The 14,582-nt window shown below is 37.8% G+C and overlaps 1 protein-coding gene and 1 long non-coding RNA gene across 3 annotated transcripts in view; both read right to left on the bottom strand.

Moving 5' to 3' along the window:
- The window catches only part of LOC108976001, a 424,947-nt gene that overhangs the window by 108,394 nt on the left and 301,971 nt on the right, over nucleotides 1-14,582 (bottom strand). The gene's annotated exons all lie outside the window — the stretch shown is intronic.
- On the bottom strand, nucleotides 2,673-6,509 carry LOC108976000 (gamma-butyrobetaine dioxygenase). The gene is made up of 5 exons (XM_018944869.1): nucleotides 6,209-6,509; nucleotides 5,928-6,144; nucleotides 4,587-4,713; nucleotides 4,219-4,527; nucleotides 2,673-3,619 (listed from the first exon to the last, which is right to left on the bottom strand). The coding sequence occupies exons 1-5, from the start codon at nucleotides 6,482-6,484 to the stop codon at nucleotides 3,274-3,276; spliced, it is 1,275 nt and encodes a 424-aa protein (XP_018800414.1). The 5' UTR covers nucleotides 6,485-6,509; the 3' UTR covers nucleotides 2,673-3,273.

Raw genomic sequence — 14,582 nt, 5'->3', positions numbered from 1 at the left:
TGGAAAACTGTTTTATATGTCGAAATATCTTCAAGAAATTTGGCGTGGATTATTGTCTAAAGGAACTATGCAATCTCCAAGAGATTGTTAAGTTCGCAACAGTATAGCATATAGCTGCCACACAACTGACCGATCAAAATTAAGTCTTAGAATGGAATCATGTATATTTATAAAAGTTATTATATAACCGAACTTAATGCTTCTTCTAGTTTGACTGTTAATTTTAACTCATAAATTTGATACATAAGTTTTTTGTCTTACCCTAACCATAAAAATACATATCTTCGCCAGCAATGCAAATGCATAAAATGTTTATATTAAAATTTCTGTACACAAAGCCAAGCACACATTTTTTATATTTTGTATATATGTATCAGTGGAAGTCTCAGTTATTTTTACACCCAATTGCCCACAAAAGCATGCAACTTTACGACTTGAAAATACATTAAAAGTCCATTAAGCGAAACTTTTCGTATTATTTCAACCTAACTGCATACAATTTGGTTTAACTGTACATTTTGGTTAAGAAAAATGCAAACAAATAGAAGAACAAAAGCATAACAGTGCTCAACGGGTTTTGCATCTCAGATAAAATATAAATACTCTGCAAAGAGCTCATTCGGTTCAGTTCCATACTATAAAATTATAAAAAATTTGGTTTGATGAAAGAGAGAGATTTAGAGAATTTTAGAATACTGGAAATTTTCGGCTCACAAGAAACAAAAACTATAAATTATTTTTAAATGGAAACAATAGATAAAAATCGATACCAAATAAGGTTGAATCGCTAGCTGCCAATGTGCCATAAAGGCTTTTCACGCTGTGAATTAAAATATTCAGTATTTGGAAACCACAAATCCCTAACTGGGCGCCCAAAGCAGCAAGTTCAACTCACCACACTATCTAAGATATTTGAAAATGTGTTGGGTAATGCAGGAAAAATAGTAATTTTTATGAAAAGAATAAAGGATAGAGAGGAATAGATATCAAAAATAAATTCTAAAAATAAAAAAACTCAAATGTAAAGCCACATTTTTTGTTTTTAATTTAAAACGCGAAGAACGCCAACTTCGGATGCACCGAAGCTTTAGTACCCTTCATAAGTACAAAAGACTCCTAATAAGAGCTTAATATAACAGTTATAGTGATTCGATCTGAACAATATGAAAATATATAACTAATGTATATAATATGAAGATCTAAATTCTCCGCTATTTTGTAGTAAAATGTTGCCAAGCGTGAAAAGAAATACAAATCGATAGCCGAGATTCCAGGCTTAGTAAAAATGGGGCGTTAAATGAAAGAAAAAAGTGTTGTCAGTGTTGAACAATTTTTCGAATTTCAGCGGCAAACGGATAGTGTGTTTTTGAACAATATCATCCCAAGAGATGAAGCGCAATTCCACTTTGATGGGTTTGTTAATCGCCGAAATTGCCAATTTGCTGGAGGCATAATTGCCCAAGCAAAATCGGCGGGAGGGCTACTGGCTGAGGAATTTACAGACAGAACCTTCGGGCATAACACGGTGGATAGTGGAGGTTTGCCTCCGACTACATGATCCCACTTTTCAACTGGGAAAGTAGGTTTAAAATAAATATAGAAAAATATGGCTGGTGTGAAGATATGTTAGCTCTAACCATCTGTAAGGATGGCTCGAAAATGGACGATATATTTGGTGCGGGAATATAATGTCCAGAGCTCGGCATAATATTTCAAGCTGAGGTCTTTGTTATTGCGAAGCCGAGCTGGCTTCTAAGGCACATGCAGACAATTCTAAAATCAACATCTACCAGGATGCAAAACTGAAAAAGTCAAGTGCAAAACGATAAATCAGAAGTACAAAAAATATCCTTTGGCACTCGACAGAAAATACTTTAAGAATATGATCAGAATACTAACTGATCACTGACTGACAAGACAGTCAAGACAAACGGCGCAAAATGAGGCTGACAGATAGAGAAGACTGCAGGATATATATAGAGTATGACACTAGAGAAACAATGGTACGATGTAAGCATATGTGTCCCCACGGTATGATACACTAGAGGAGGTATCGATAGCGAGGCTACAGAGCCTGTTAAAATTGGTGTCAAGTGTAAGCATCCTAAAGGATGACCTAAAGAATGACTACTTCTCTTAGGCCCAGTAACTGAACTTCATCCGTTGTCGCAAAGGATCAAAACTGTTCTAACATAACCTAACCTCTTTCAAAATATATATTCAATAGCATTGGAGAGTAGTGAATCAAACAAATGGCGGAATCAATTTTGAGAGTATTTTATATCATAAGCCGTTCACAATGTTTGGTCTAAATTGTCTAAACCAAAATTTGGTAATATTGCGGATTTCGGATACACCACTTTAATGAGGTACTAACATACTCCCTTATATCAATTAAACTTGCTTCTACATGAAATTTTTATATGGGATCATGAAAAGAAAGCAAGTAAAGAATTGAAGACAGCCATTAAATACGATTTAATCTAAAATATGTAATAACATTTGAAATGTGTTGTCCGGCGGTAACTATTCTAAAATGCACTTTAAAAACCAATTTTATCATAATCTTATATGAAAGATAAGACATGATTAGTCAAGAAATCAAAAAAATACGAATTTTAAATATTTTCAAAAATTAATAAGAATTAGTTAAACTAAAACAACATATTATATAAGATATTATTACTAATCGAATCTATAATTTTATTGCCTAAAAGTAAGCTTGTATTTACAATAACAATCAAATTTAAGATAATTACAGGGAATGTAAAGTGCCATCACTCAGAGTTAATGCCTTAAATTGATAATAAGCCAAGTGTGAAAGCAAGTAAATTATCTGCTTTAATGTCACCACAACTTCCGGTCGCCTGCTGTGCGCCACTTTATTAAAAATCAATAAAACTCGAAAAGACATGCAAACACAACAGCAACAACCACGGAGCAAAAACGTCAAGCCAAAGAGGAATCGAAAAATAATGAAGGCACTGTTGGCACTGTTGGCAGCAGCAAAAAAGTTGTTAATAGAAAGCATTGCACCGCAAGAACCGTTGAAGGAGGACAGCGGCTGCTGCAGCGATTCCAGTTTCTGTTGCTGCCGCGCCGGTTGTTGCCCGCTCCTTGACAGCTGCGAGCTGAAGGAGTTAGTGTGCCAATTGTCGCCTTCGTCGTACACGTCAACGTTGTGGTTTTGCCAACAGCAGTTAGGCCGCCAGCTGCCTTGACTTTTTATATATCAAGACATGTACCTTTTTGTTGTTGTTGTTGCTGGTGGTGCTACTGCTGCAGCGCGTTGCCACCGTTGAGGCTTTCCGCCTGTGCGCTCTTCAATACGCGCAGCTTCGAATAGATGATGTCCCAGTCGAGGTAGGCGCCCACAATGTACCGTACATTCTGCTCGGTGTCATCGTACCCGGTGCGACCGTGCAGCAGACGAATATTATTGAAAGTCAAAACGTCGCCGGGTTTCGTTTTAAATGCAAAAGCGTCGCGGCGCGCCAAACGCACAAACTTGGCGTAGGCCTGGTACCAGGGTATGACGGCGCGCAGCGGCACGGAGAAATGACTGTCGCGCTGGGGAATGCTGTGATTTATACGCGTGTAATTTCCGTCACTGTCTAAACTGTAAAAAGAAGCAGAGGAAAGTGTTAAATAAAGCGAGGAAAAAGAGTAGATAGCGGATGCTGAGAGAGCGGCTGCGGCGCGCGGTGGCAATTGTCAACGGCGCGTTAGGAAGGCGCGCAAACAGACAAAAAACCAGCACGAAAAAAAAAAATAGAAAATGAGTTGTAAATGAAGCGACAACGCCGGCGACAAGCAAAACGTACAAAACAGGTTGATGCGGCTCGAAACTGAGGCTATAAATAAGATTGAAAATCGATTTTCATTGCATACACCCAGGCGGCACACAACGCGCTGCAATATTATATATAAAATATGTATGGGCGCTGCAATGCAAATGCAACTAAAAAACCCCACAGCCTCAGGCAAGTGTGTGTAAGTGGCAGCGACACTCAATTTTCTTCGTTCGCTTAAGAGTTGCTTTGGGAATTGACGCCTTGCCTGCTAGACAAATAAATTAAATGCCCCCACTGTGGCCGCATTGACTTCGTAGCAGCCACCGTGTGGCACCTTATACCGCATCTTACCGCCGTCGTAACTCTTTTCGAGAGAATTCATTTTAAATGCAGCAACTTGAGAGCATCACTCCTCCCCACTCACCATATCACCGGTGCGCGCCAGATATTGTGAAAACTCCGCCCATCCTCACTGCCGATATCATTCCAATCGACCGGCGTCTCCGTTAGTATACGGTAATCCGTTGGGTGTTCGTCGCGCAAGCGATCGGCTATGTGAAATCCGTCCACCAACAGATTACTGCCGCCTACTGACTGCGACTGCACCACGCAGTGCAATATATTCACGCTCGGCTTGTATTCATAGTAGGGCAGGTCCGTGTGCAGCGGCAGCGGATCGGAGAGGTAGGCGTAATTCTTAGCGCCTGGTTTTGCCTGCACAATGAACTCTTCGCTGTTGTGGAAGAAATTCTAAAATATTTTATTTAAAACTTATTAAAGTGTTCCGCTTACCCGTAGGTGGTGCGTCGTATAAAACCCACACGGTCGGCTAATTGTCGCACAACCGTCTTGTCCAGTGGTGCGTCTTCGATGATGACCACACCGCGTACCGCTAGTGCCTCAAGCCATTGTTGGAGAGCTGTGAAGGAAAGCTTTTTTGTATGAGAAAATTTATTGCTGTCTGTTGATAACAATATTCCTCTGTTATAACCGATACATATCGGATTTATAACCAAAACATGTCGGATTTATAACTGAAACATGTTGGATTTATAACCGGTTAGTGAAACTTGTTATTCCTTCCTTTTTAAAATTTGCCTTTCTAAAATGCAAACACATCACGTTACCGTACCCCTGAACTACCTCAAGTATTTCATGTAATTATCATTAACAAAATTATCTCTGAAAACATTCATAGGACTACAGAAACAAGACGGACATATTGGAGGAAAAAAATAATGACAGCTATGGAACTGGAAACCTGTGCTCAACTAGTGGTTCAGGTTTAGACACGCGGTGAGGCTAAAGATTTTGGAGGGCGCAACTTATAAATGTGCATGGTGAAAGATGAGGTGGAAACATCTAGACACTTTTTCCTTCACTGTCCAGCTTTTGGCAAGTTAAGGTTGAAACTTTTCAGTTGTCACACTTTCTACGAGCCTGGAGAATTAGCTGGAATTGATATTAGTCGCCTCAAAAAATTTGTAACATGCTCTAGGCGTTTTGTCGATATGCGACAGGCTTTTTGATCCATATGTGAGTGTTTCAGCATCACAAGGGATTGGTGTCTCTAGCTGTTGAAGTTTGTTTATTCGTGTCCTCAAGAGTTAGCAGACTATTTAGCTAACTTAACCAAACCTGACACTACTATATCGAACATAATTAAGCCTGCGATTCATCCATAACTTGAAAGAAATTCTTCTTAAACCTTAATTTGAGGCACTTTCCAAATGTCAGACGCTAATTATAACGGACTAAAAGCTTCGTGCCTGATTTGTGTTGGATGAGATCCAACGAAGAAAACTTAGTTTGCTTGAGCTCTCTTAGGAAATCAAAAATGCACTCGGTAGTCGACTTATTTCATAATCGTTTTGAAGTCACTTAAGGAAGATCAAGATCGACGCAGCTTTATGAGACACTTTTTACTTCAGAAGTTAACGCAGTTTGCTAATTAGTCTCTGCCAAATGATGAACTGTTGTCTGCGCTCATCTCCTTTTAAATTATCAATTCAACTATTTGAAGTAACTTATATCTGTATAACTCTTCATTTTTGCCATATTTCTCCTATTTCTGCATTTAAACTAAAAAAAATAAAATCGCCAACCCAACCCCACCAACTTCCCCCCACTCACCATCATCTGTTTGCATTACATCTTGAAATTTGAAAGTTTCCGTAATTTGCTTGAACTGTTGACCCGCCCAATGTTTTGGTTTTGGCCGATAAAATCCATTCAAATACTGTTGTCTGCGCTCATCGCTAAATTCACGCTCGCGCAGCCACTTTAGATCGTAAGTGGAAGTATGCTGATCACTCCACTTAATCACAACTTGCTCAGCAACCGAATCAACCTAATTAAATGAAGAGAAATCTATGCTATTCGACGGGGTAAATCAATATACTAATTGAACTCACCTGAACATCGAGCGCCACCACTTCAGTATCGAAGCGATCCCAATCGATGCGACGCGACTTTGAACTTTGATGGAAGCACTGCTCACAGTAGCAGTTGTCACGTAGCCACACACTCGGAAATTTCATAGTTTCATTATCACACGATTTATGTCGTTGCACTAAAACATATTTACCCTCCACCGCGGAGGCGCACAAATGACGGCGCACTATTTTTTGTAAATGAGAAACGGAATTGCGCGCGACACCCGTCAACGCACAGAAAGCGGGTGCGATCATTTTCTTGTAAAACGAAGCGCACCGTTTGACGATCACAACGAGACTAAAATAGAAGCGGAGAGAGCACAATAGTGTGCCTCCAGCTGGCGGGCGACAAGTGATAATGTGGAGCGCAAGCGATTGGACTTTGTTAGTTGACGTCAGTATAGCTGAGAGGCTATTGGCACTCAGCGCGCTATCGCTTGGGCCACAACGCGGATATTAGACGCTATTAAATATTAACCGTGCATGTAAAGTATTTACAGATTGCGAAGAGTTAATCTCTAACTGCGTGTGGCGTGAGAATAGTACGCTCTGTTTAATCTTTGTATAAATAAATAAATACATGATTAACGATCTTGTTATCTATAAAATATTGAGATCTTCGCTAATCGGGGTTTAATGTTTCTAATTAATCTAAAATAATTTTTGAGATTAATTTAATAAAATAAAAGCAAAGGGCCCACAAATATAGCACGTAGCTGCCGCTTTAAGCTTGCAGTAGTGTTAGTTGCCAGTCAAAACAAATCTTATACAAGAGATTAGTTCATTAAGTGGAAGACAATTTTTCAATTAATACACCTGCACTTTTATATGAGATCGTTATCAGTTTTTAAATATGTACATATGTGGTATTTTATGCTAAATCCCAAAATGTTGCAGGAGGAAGGAGTACAAGTACCGGTGTAATGAAAAAAGATAACGACTGAAAACATTAGGACTACTACCAAAAAATTTAACTGCTTCCTGATCATAAATTTTTGCGATGATATCTAAAAAAATGTTTGGTTAGTCGAAAAAGTCTTTCCGTATTTTGTCAATAGATTTCGTTGCAGTCGTATATCTCCAATGCTACCAATCACATTGTGTCATAGCATATAGTGTTGGAAATGTGAGTTCTGGAAGTTTTGATGTGGAACTCGCTCTGGTCGACCTATCGTTGAAAAAGTCGATGAAATTATGAAAAAGACTGACAGCACCGTCACATAAGCAGCCATGACCTCGCTAAGAAACTTACCATTCATCTTCATGTGATTATCGACCATTTAAAAAAAGGCTGACTACAAAAAGAAGCTCGATCTTTGGGTACCACATGAATTGTCTGTGAAAAATTTAATGGACCGAATTAACAACTGCGATTCTTTTCTGAAACGAAATGACAGCGAACCATTTCTGGAGCGAATGCTAAAAATAGACGAAAAGTAGATCAAATACGACAATAATGTGCGAAAAAGATCATAGTCCAAATGGCCGAAAAACCAGGATTGACGCCACGAAAGGTTATGCTGAGTATTTGGTGGGATTGGAAATGAATCATCCACTTTAAGCTGCTCCAGCCTGGTCAAACATTTGATTCTACATTTTGCTGACAACAACTGATTAGATAGAAGCAAGCAATCGAAAAAAATGGTCAGAACTCATCAACACAAAGGGCTCCGTCTTCCATAAGGACAATGCCAGACCACACCCATCTTTGATGACTCGGCAAAAACTGGGATAGCTTGGCTGGGAAGTTTTGATACATCCACCTTATAGCTCTGTTTTATGTTTAAATTTATATAAAAATTATATTTTATAGTTGTTCATCTTGTGGTAGCTTTCAAAGCACTCTCCAATATGAAGCCTTGGTTTTCGAGAACATGTGTCACAAAAATTGTTAGTTCCGCCTGAAATTTTTCTGCTTGAACATACGGAATAATCTTTACTTTTTGCATTTTCACACTGCCGCAATATATGGAGTTGCCTTTCCTCTGCGATTCTGAGGAAAATATTTCATTATGAAAACCAACTACAAGTTTTTCCACAAATTTTCGGACAAACATAAAATGTGACATCAGTAAACTTCTTGTTGCCATTTTATTAGGGTATTATTTTGAAATATTTTAAGAAATGAAATCGCCAAATCTAAGTTAAACTCAACTCATGAGATATCATTACATTCGATTTAAACGAACCGCCAACGGTAAAAAAAAGCTTTGCTGGCTGAGAGCAGACATACGGTCCAGGGTTAATATTGCATGACGCTTGACACTATTGGTAATAATAACTGTCAATTCAGATAACTCCATACTGATATTCACCAAAGCCGAATTGCAGCTTGACAGCTTTCACTCAACTGATTGTTCGTTACCAAAATTTGAATATTTCTACACCAACATAGTTAGTAAAGTTCAAATTTATACGCTTTTTAAAGAAGTTTGAACACATTAAAGTAGAAAGCTAGCTTTCTTTTTAAGAAACTTTTTATTGAATCCAAGAGGAAAATCCTAAATTAAGTTTAAAAGACATATCTTTTTACTCAACACCCTTTTTGGCGCTATCCTGAAAATGATCTATATAGCAATAACTGTCAGCGTGTTATTTCCTTAAGTACTTGAATAATTTTCTACACATTCGCTGTCGCTGCGTACCAATGTAATAAATATGAGCGAGCACGCAAGCTTAGCTCTGCAACTGACAACAAAATCAACTGCTGCAACAGCAAAGCGCGAGACACATTTCCGCGAGTGGAGGAATTTTTTTTATAATTTCATATTTTCCTTTAATTTTTTTTTTATTGCGCGAAAAATGCGCACATTTTATTTGTTTCAAACGGCATGTGAGCGAGCGCCTTCATGTATGCAATGGCATGTGCACAGAAATGCATGCACTCACACACACATATGAGCGCTCACAAGCGTTGATATGAATTTCATGTGTGTGCGCAGTCACTTAGAAATCAGTCAGTCAAATACACAGTTAGCTACCTACGCTAACCGCCTGAAAGTATGCAATTGTTCTGCAAATGTGCGGCGTTCGCTCGCATGAAATAATTTGCGGTTATTACTACGTTGAAGACATTGACGCTGCAACATACTAGAGTTGTGGCAGGTTGGAGCTTAGCTTAGTTTCCAGTAAAAATTTTCCACACACGCTTGACTGACAAACGTCACTTCAAGCATGCGTGTGCGTGTTTGTGTGTGTTCTCACATATGTACTTGAGTGTGGTGCTATTTTGTCATTGCATTGCCGTACGTGCAACCAGCAGACGACATGCAACGTGTGGCTTCACGTGTCTTTCAAATATTTATGTGTTTCTTTTCAATGTGTTGGCTTGTCTTTGGCTGCGTTGTCGTGCATGTTTTCACTTCGTCAGTCGGCTTGTCACGCTATCTGTCCTTACTTGCCTTTCAGGCGCGCTGGTATGCACATTTGTCTGTATAGGCATTTCATATTCATGTATGAGGGTGCGTTCATATGTGTGTGTGTGTGTCTGTGCGGCTTTGTGACAGGATATCTATTTGCCTTGCATATTTTCGCTCCTTCTGGGTGTCATGGCGTCCTAATGTAATTGGAAATTGTATGTGAAATAAACAAAGACGTGCATGTCGACAATTCCCTTTTCAAAGTTGCCAACGCTGCCAATTCATACACAAGCTGACAGTTTAATGCACACGGTGCAAACGTTCTATGGCAAATTCTTGGGTGCACATTTATATATAAACAGAAATACATATATATAAATATATTTTTATATTAACGTGTAGATTCATATAGAAATGCTTCAATGCAGCAGCTGTTCTAGCGTGCGCTTGTATGGACACTCTTGTTCAAAAGCATAGTTCCACGTATGACTTCAAAATTATAACCAAAGACATAAAGATAGAAGAAATATAACCATTTTTCAGTATCCAAAGGTTTCTGTTCACATATCTTAGACATAGATTAGATACTATAGGATGTGGTGGACCACACCCTTAATTTTATTCTTAAATATTGAGCTAGAATTCTCGTACCCTAGTGACGTGTAGTAAAAATGCAGCAGCACAAATGAGAGATTATTCGAGCTTGCTCTTTGAGGCCCTAAGAAAATGCGCCTGATTAATATACCTTTCGGAAACGGCTAGAAGTTTCGTTATCATTCCATATATTCCAATAATAACAATAAAGATAAATAACCGAAAACCTCAAAATATTTTCGTACTCTTGAAACAACAGTTTCTTTAAAGATTTTCGTTTTTTAGTATATAGTTTATAGATCCTAGATTTCTAAAAGGTTAGAAAATTATATAGGTGTTCCAATGCTTTAGTGTTAATTGACCTTTCAAGACCTAGCGACGCGGTTCTGTGGTGGGGCCTTCAAGAACACAACTAGCTTTTATTGAGTTATATGAATTCGCTTTTCTTCGTAAGTAAGTCCGACCTGATTGACGCCTTGGAAGATAGTATTCGCCAAGTTTTTGCTGACAAACATACGTCCACAATTGCTGCAAAAAGTGGTCGAAGGTCGGACGGCACGGCTAAAATTGATTTAAGGCAGCCGCGGCGGTGACTTGCCCTAAATCATTTTTAAAACATAATGGCAAGCCTTTATCCTCATTATAAAGCTGAATTCTTGGCTATGCCGTAAAATATATCCGATTTATTTCCTCTTGAAAATCACAAAGTAAATATACAAACAAGATGCGCCTGAAGACGCTAATTGCATGGGGTAGTAATAATACTCAGATCTGTAAGTGTTGCCACCAAATAAGAGAAAAATTAAGTTTCATATATTTAAAGGTTAGGAAAAATAAATACGTTTGGTTCTTTTGCCCAGAAATTCGCAAAAAGTATTCCTGTCGTTTGTCGAAGAACTAGATAATTCATCTGTCGTCAACAAATTGCATTCATCACGGAAGTGTGCAGGTTATGTCAAAGGGCCCCAGATATATTAACATACAATAATGCTGCCCGGAAAAAATCTCACAATGAAATATGAAACTTGAGAAATTAGTGGCTTTGAACCCATCTATTGCCTGCTATACGAGTCCGTCAAAGACACTTAAATATACATCTTCTTCACTGCTCCCGGGAGAGCCAATGGTCGAACATGTTGTTAGTGTAATTCATTCCATACACATATTTGGACTTTAGTTGTTTTACACCTTGTCAAAAGAAACTCTTCAGAAATAGTCCAAGGTGTTGACCAATATTTTTTTTGGTTATTTGACTTTCAATTAACCTCTAGTAAAAGTTTTTCAGATTATAACAGTATCTGAGCCACTAAGCTCTGGAGAGACTTCCTTTGTCCAGTCAGGGCAAAATCATTCTGGTGTTACTATTGCTTTGAGCTGTTATGTATGTACATGTCACATGCCACACTTTGCTTGTGTATCATTTGCTTGCATCTCTAATTGCTCTCTAGTCGCTAACCTTTAAAGTGTTGACATAATGAAGAACATCGAAATAAAAATAAAACAGATAACTTTTCAAATGTGCATGCGGTGGCTGTGATACCGTTCTCCACGTGTCTCGCTGCATTGTTGCGGTGTCGCAATTAATTCCAATTGTCGAGATTTCCTTTTGATTTTATTCGAAACTTTGCCACCATTTCACTTCCACCAACTGTAAATTGAATTACTCAGCGCATTTTGTTTAAAATGGTTATATTATAAAAAGTTTCATTTGAGTTTGCAGGCAGAGATTAAGTTGTCCTTCCAGTTACTTTAGGATTTCACTTATGAAGCCAGTTTTCGGTTAGAGAATGTAACAGAGAATAGAGCACAAATTTCCAAAACAAACTTACTTCACATAGCCACTTAGTTAAAAAGATTTTGCTTTTCAGGAATAACCTAGGACCACTTTTTCTTACGCGATTACAAAGAAGACCTCTTCAATGTCTGGTGAGCAGAGACAAGAGTATAGTCTCAATAATTTCTTCACGTCACTGCGCATATACTCTGCAAAATACAAAACTTTTCCAAAAAACGAACAAACGAGCTTGCCAGAGTTCAAAATATACTCCTTGGAAAATAATGCCAGACTATCAATCACTTCAATTTTGTTTATTGGCCTCAACATGCGAGCCATTAATTCTGATTTCTCCAGACTGGATATGGAATCGAAGCAAATGGATCTGGTAGTGAACGAGGGCAAGACGAAATATCTCCTGCCATCAAACAAACTGTCGTCACTGTCGTGACCTGGCTCCCACGTCACTATTGAGTCACAACGAAGTCGAATTTCTTCTATCTTGGAACCAGTATTAACAACAACAAAAATGTCAGCCTCGAAATACAACACAGACTAACTCTACTGCTACTTCGGACTGAGTGAGCAACTGAGAAGTAAAATCCTCTCTCCACGAACAAAAACTAAACTAAATTAAACTTAAATTTCGAGAGAAACGTTATTCAGATCCTGCCTTTACGCATTGGCAACGGCGAATATCGCATGCGATGGAACGATGAGCTGCATGAGATAAACGATGAATTTCAGCGAATCAATCGTCCGAATGGATAAACCCACTCCAACTCTGAAAGTAGAATGAGAACTATCTGATCAAATTTGACCAGAACAAGTCCGTTTAAACTGCTCGTTGACATGCTTGTAATGACTCAGGAGTATTTGTACTAAAATACTTCAACATGCAGGTTTTTTGTAATTTCGGGTTGAATTTAATCAGACATTTTTTTCATTGTTGATTTTCCACAGAACACCTTACATGTTCGGCAACTAACTCAGGACATTATGAGAAGAACCTACAATTTTTGTCCTAAATTTGTCTTTCATTCATTTTATTTTTGTTCGGGATAAACTCATATCACGGAGCGACTCCTGGAGAACTTAAATATTAATATTTTAACAGAAGCAAAGAAAAGTAGAAATGAAAGAGGAAATTTTAATAAAAATCGATAAATACTGCGGTATCTGTAGCTTAGACACATGGTTAACTGTTGTCATCTAGCGCAAGAAGTATTAGCCAACTATCGACGGAAGAAAAATGGGTATTAAGTTCAAGGTATTTTAGGAGGTCTTCCGGTAAGGCACACCTTTTTTGACGTAACCACATATACTATTACATAAATAATATTCTACGGTAGAATAGATTCTTAGAACATGATATAAAGGCATGGAGAGCAGCCTCATTGACACTCAGCAGAATTTGCGCTGGTGGAAATCATGAATTTTTTAACACTTCTGCTTATATTGAAGGTCTATCATTTATCGCCTCATATTGAGATGTAGATACAGCGCAAATAACCTCAATTTTTGGAAGAGCTAACTATATAGCAATAGACGACGCACAGTGGGGTAAATAGTGCTCAAAATGGAGATTAATTCCCACAAATCTTCTAGTTATGGAAAAGTTATTTTTTTTTTTAGTTAATTAATCATAAAGTAGTAAGAAAATAATGCAATTCGAGTTTTTTGATTGTTTTTTTTTTTTTTATATCTTAAAAACAAAAATATGCTGAACATCAGTTTCTAAATTTTTAATTTTTTAAGCATCAAACTTTATTTAAAATATATAAACTGTTTCTTCGTCACTATAATCATATTCATGATCATTGTCGTCTTCGCTTACATTTTTATCATCGCCTTCATCATCATCGCCATCATCAACTTCATTATTATTGCCAATCTCTATCACGACCAACTCTAATGCTTCTTCGGGTAAATCCTCCACTTTTTTTTTTTGGTAATTTTCTTGTGGTTGATATAACGGAGTTTAGAACTGATTAAAAGTCTGTTAAATATGTTTTCATTTGCTTTTTTCTGCTACATTTGCGAGAAAAATGTTCTCTAAAATTCTTAAAATCTTTGCTTCGAGCTTCCTGAGCTTCTTCTGATAATTGTCCGATTGGCCACATAGCTTGCGATATTATCTCTGGTCCATGGATAAAATATTTGTGAAGTGGTGGAAGCATGTTATACCAAGGATAACATTCAACGAAATATTTTGCTGTATTTAAAGCGTAGTCACGAAGCTTCTGTACCTCAATATCGTGCCCACTAGAAACAACTACGAGTATTGTATGCATCTTTTTAATCAAATTTATGTCAACTTTAGTAATTGCTGCTGACATCTCGGGATTTTGAAAGAAATGCCTAGCTGTATTGCCATCGTTAGAATTCAGGTTTCGGTTGGTCAACAATCAGACCAATTTTATCTTTAAATCCTTTTTGAATCCGTGCTTTACTTTCCGAAACTAATAGATTCTCGCTTTCTGTTCGCGCTTGCCACTTTTTTATAGACAGTTTATATGATAAGTGGAGAAGACATTCAAAGAACCTAATCCACCCATGAAGTATTGAAAGCCCAAATTGTAAATTTTCTGTTTTTACAACTTTCTTCACCATTTCATCAATTTTA

Source organism: Bactrocera latifrons, unplaced genomic scaffold, assembly GCF_001853355.1.
Source record: "Bactrocera latifrons isolate USDA-ARS-PBARC rearing strain unplaced genomic scaffold, ASM185335v1 scaffold_71, whole genome shotgun sequence".
Classification (NCBI taxonomy): domain Eukaryota; kingdom Metazoa; phylum Arthropoda; class Insecta; order Diptera; family Tephritidae; genus Bactrocera; species Bactrocera latifrons.
This window is presented reverse-complemented; position numbering and strand designations above follow the sequence as displayed.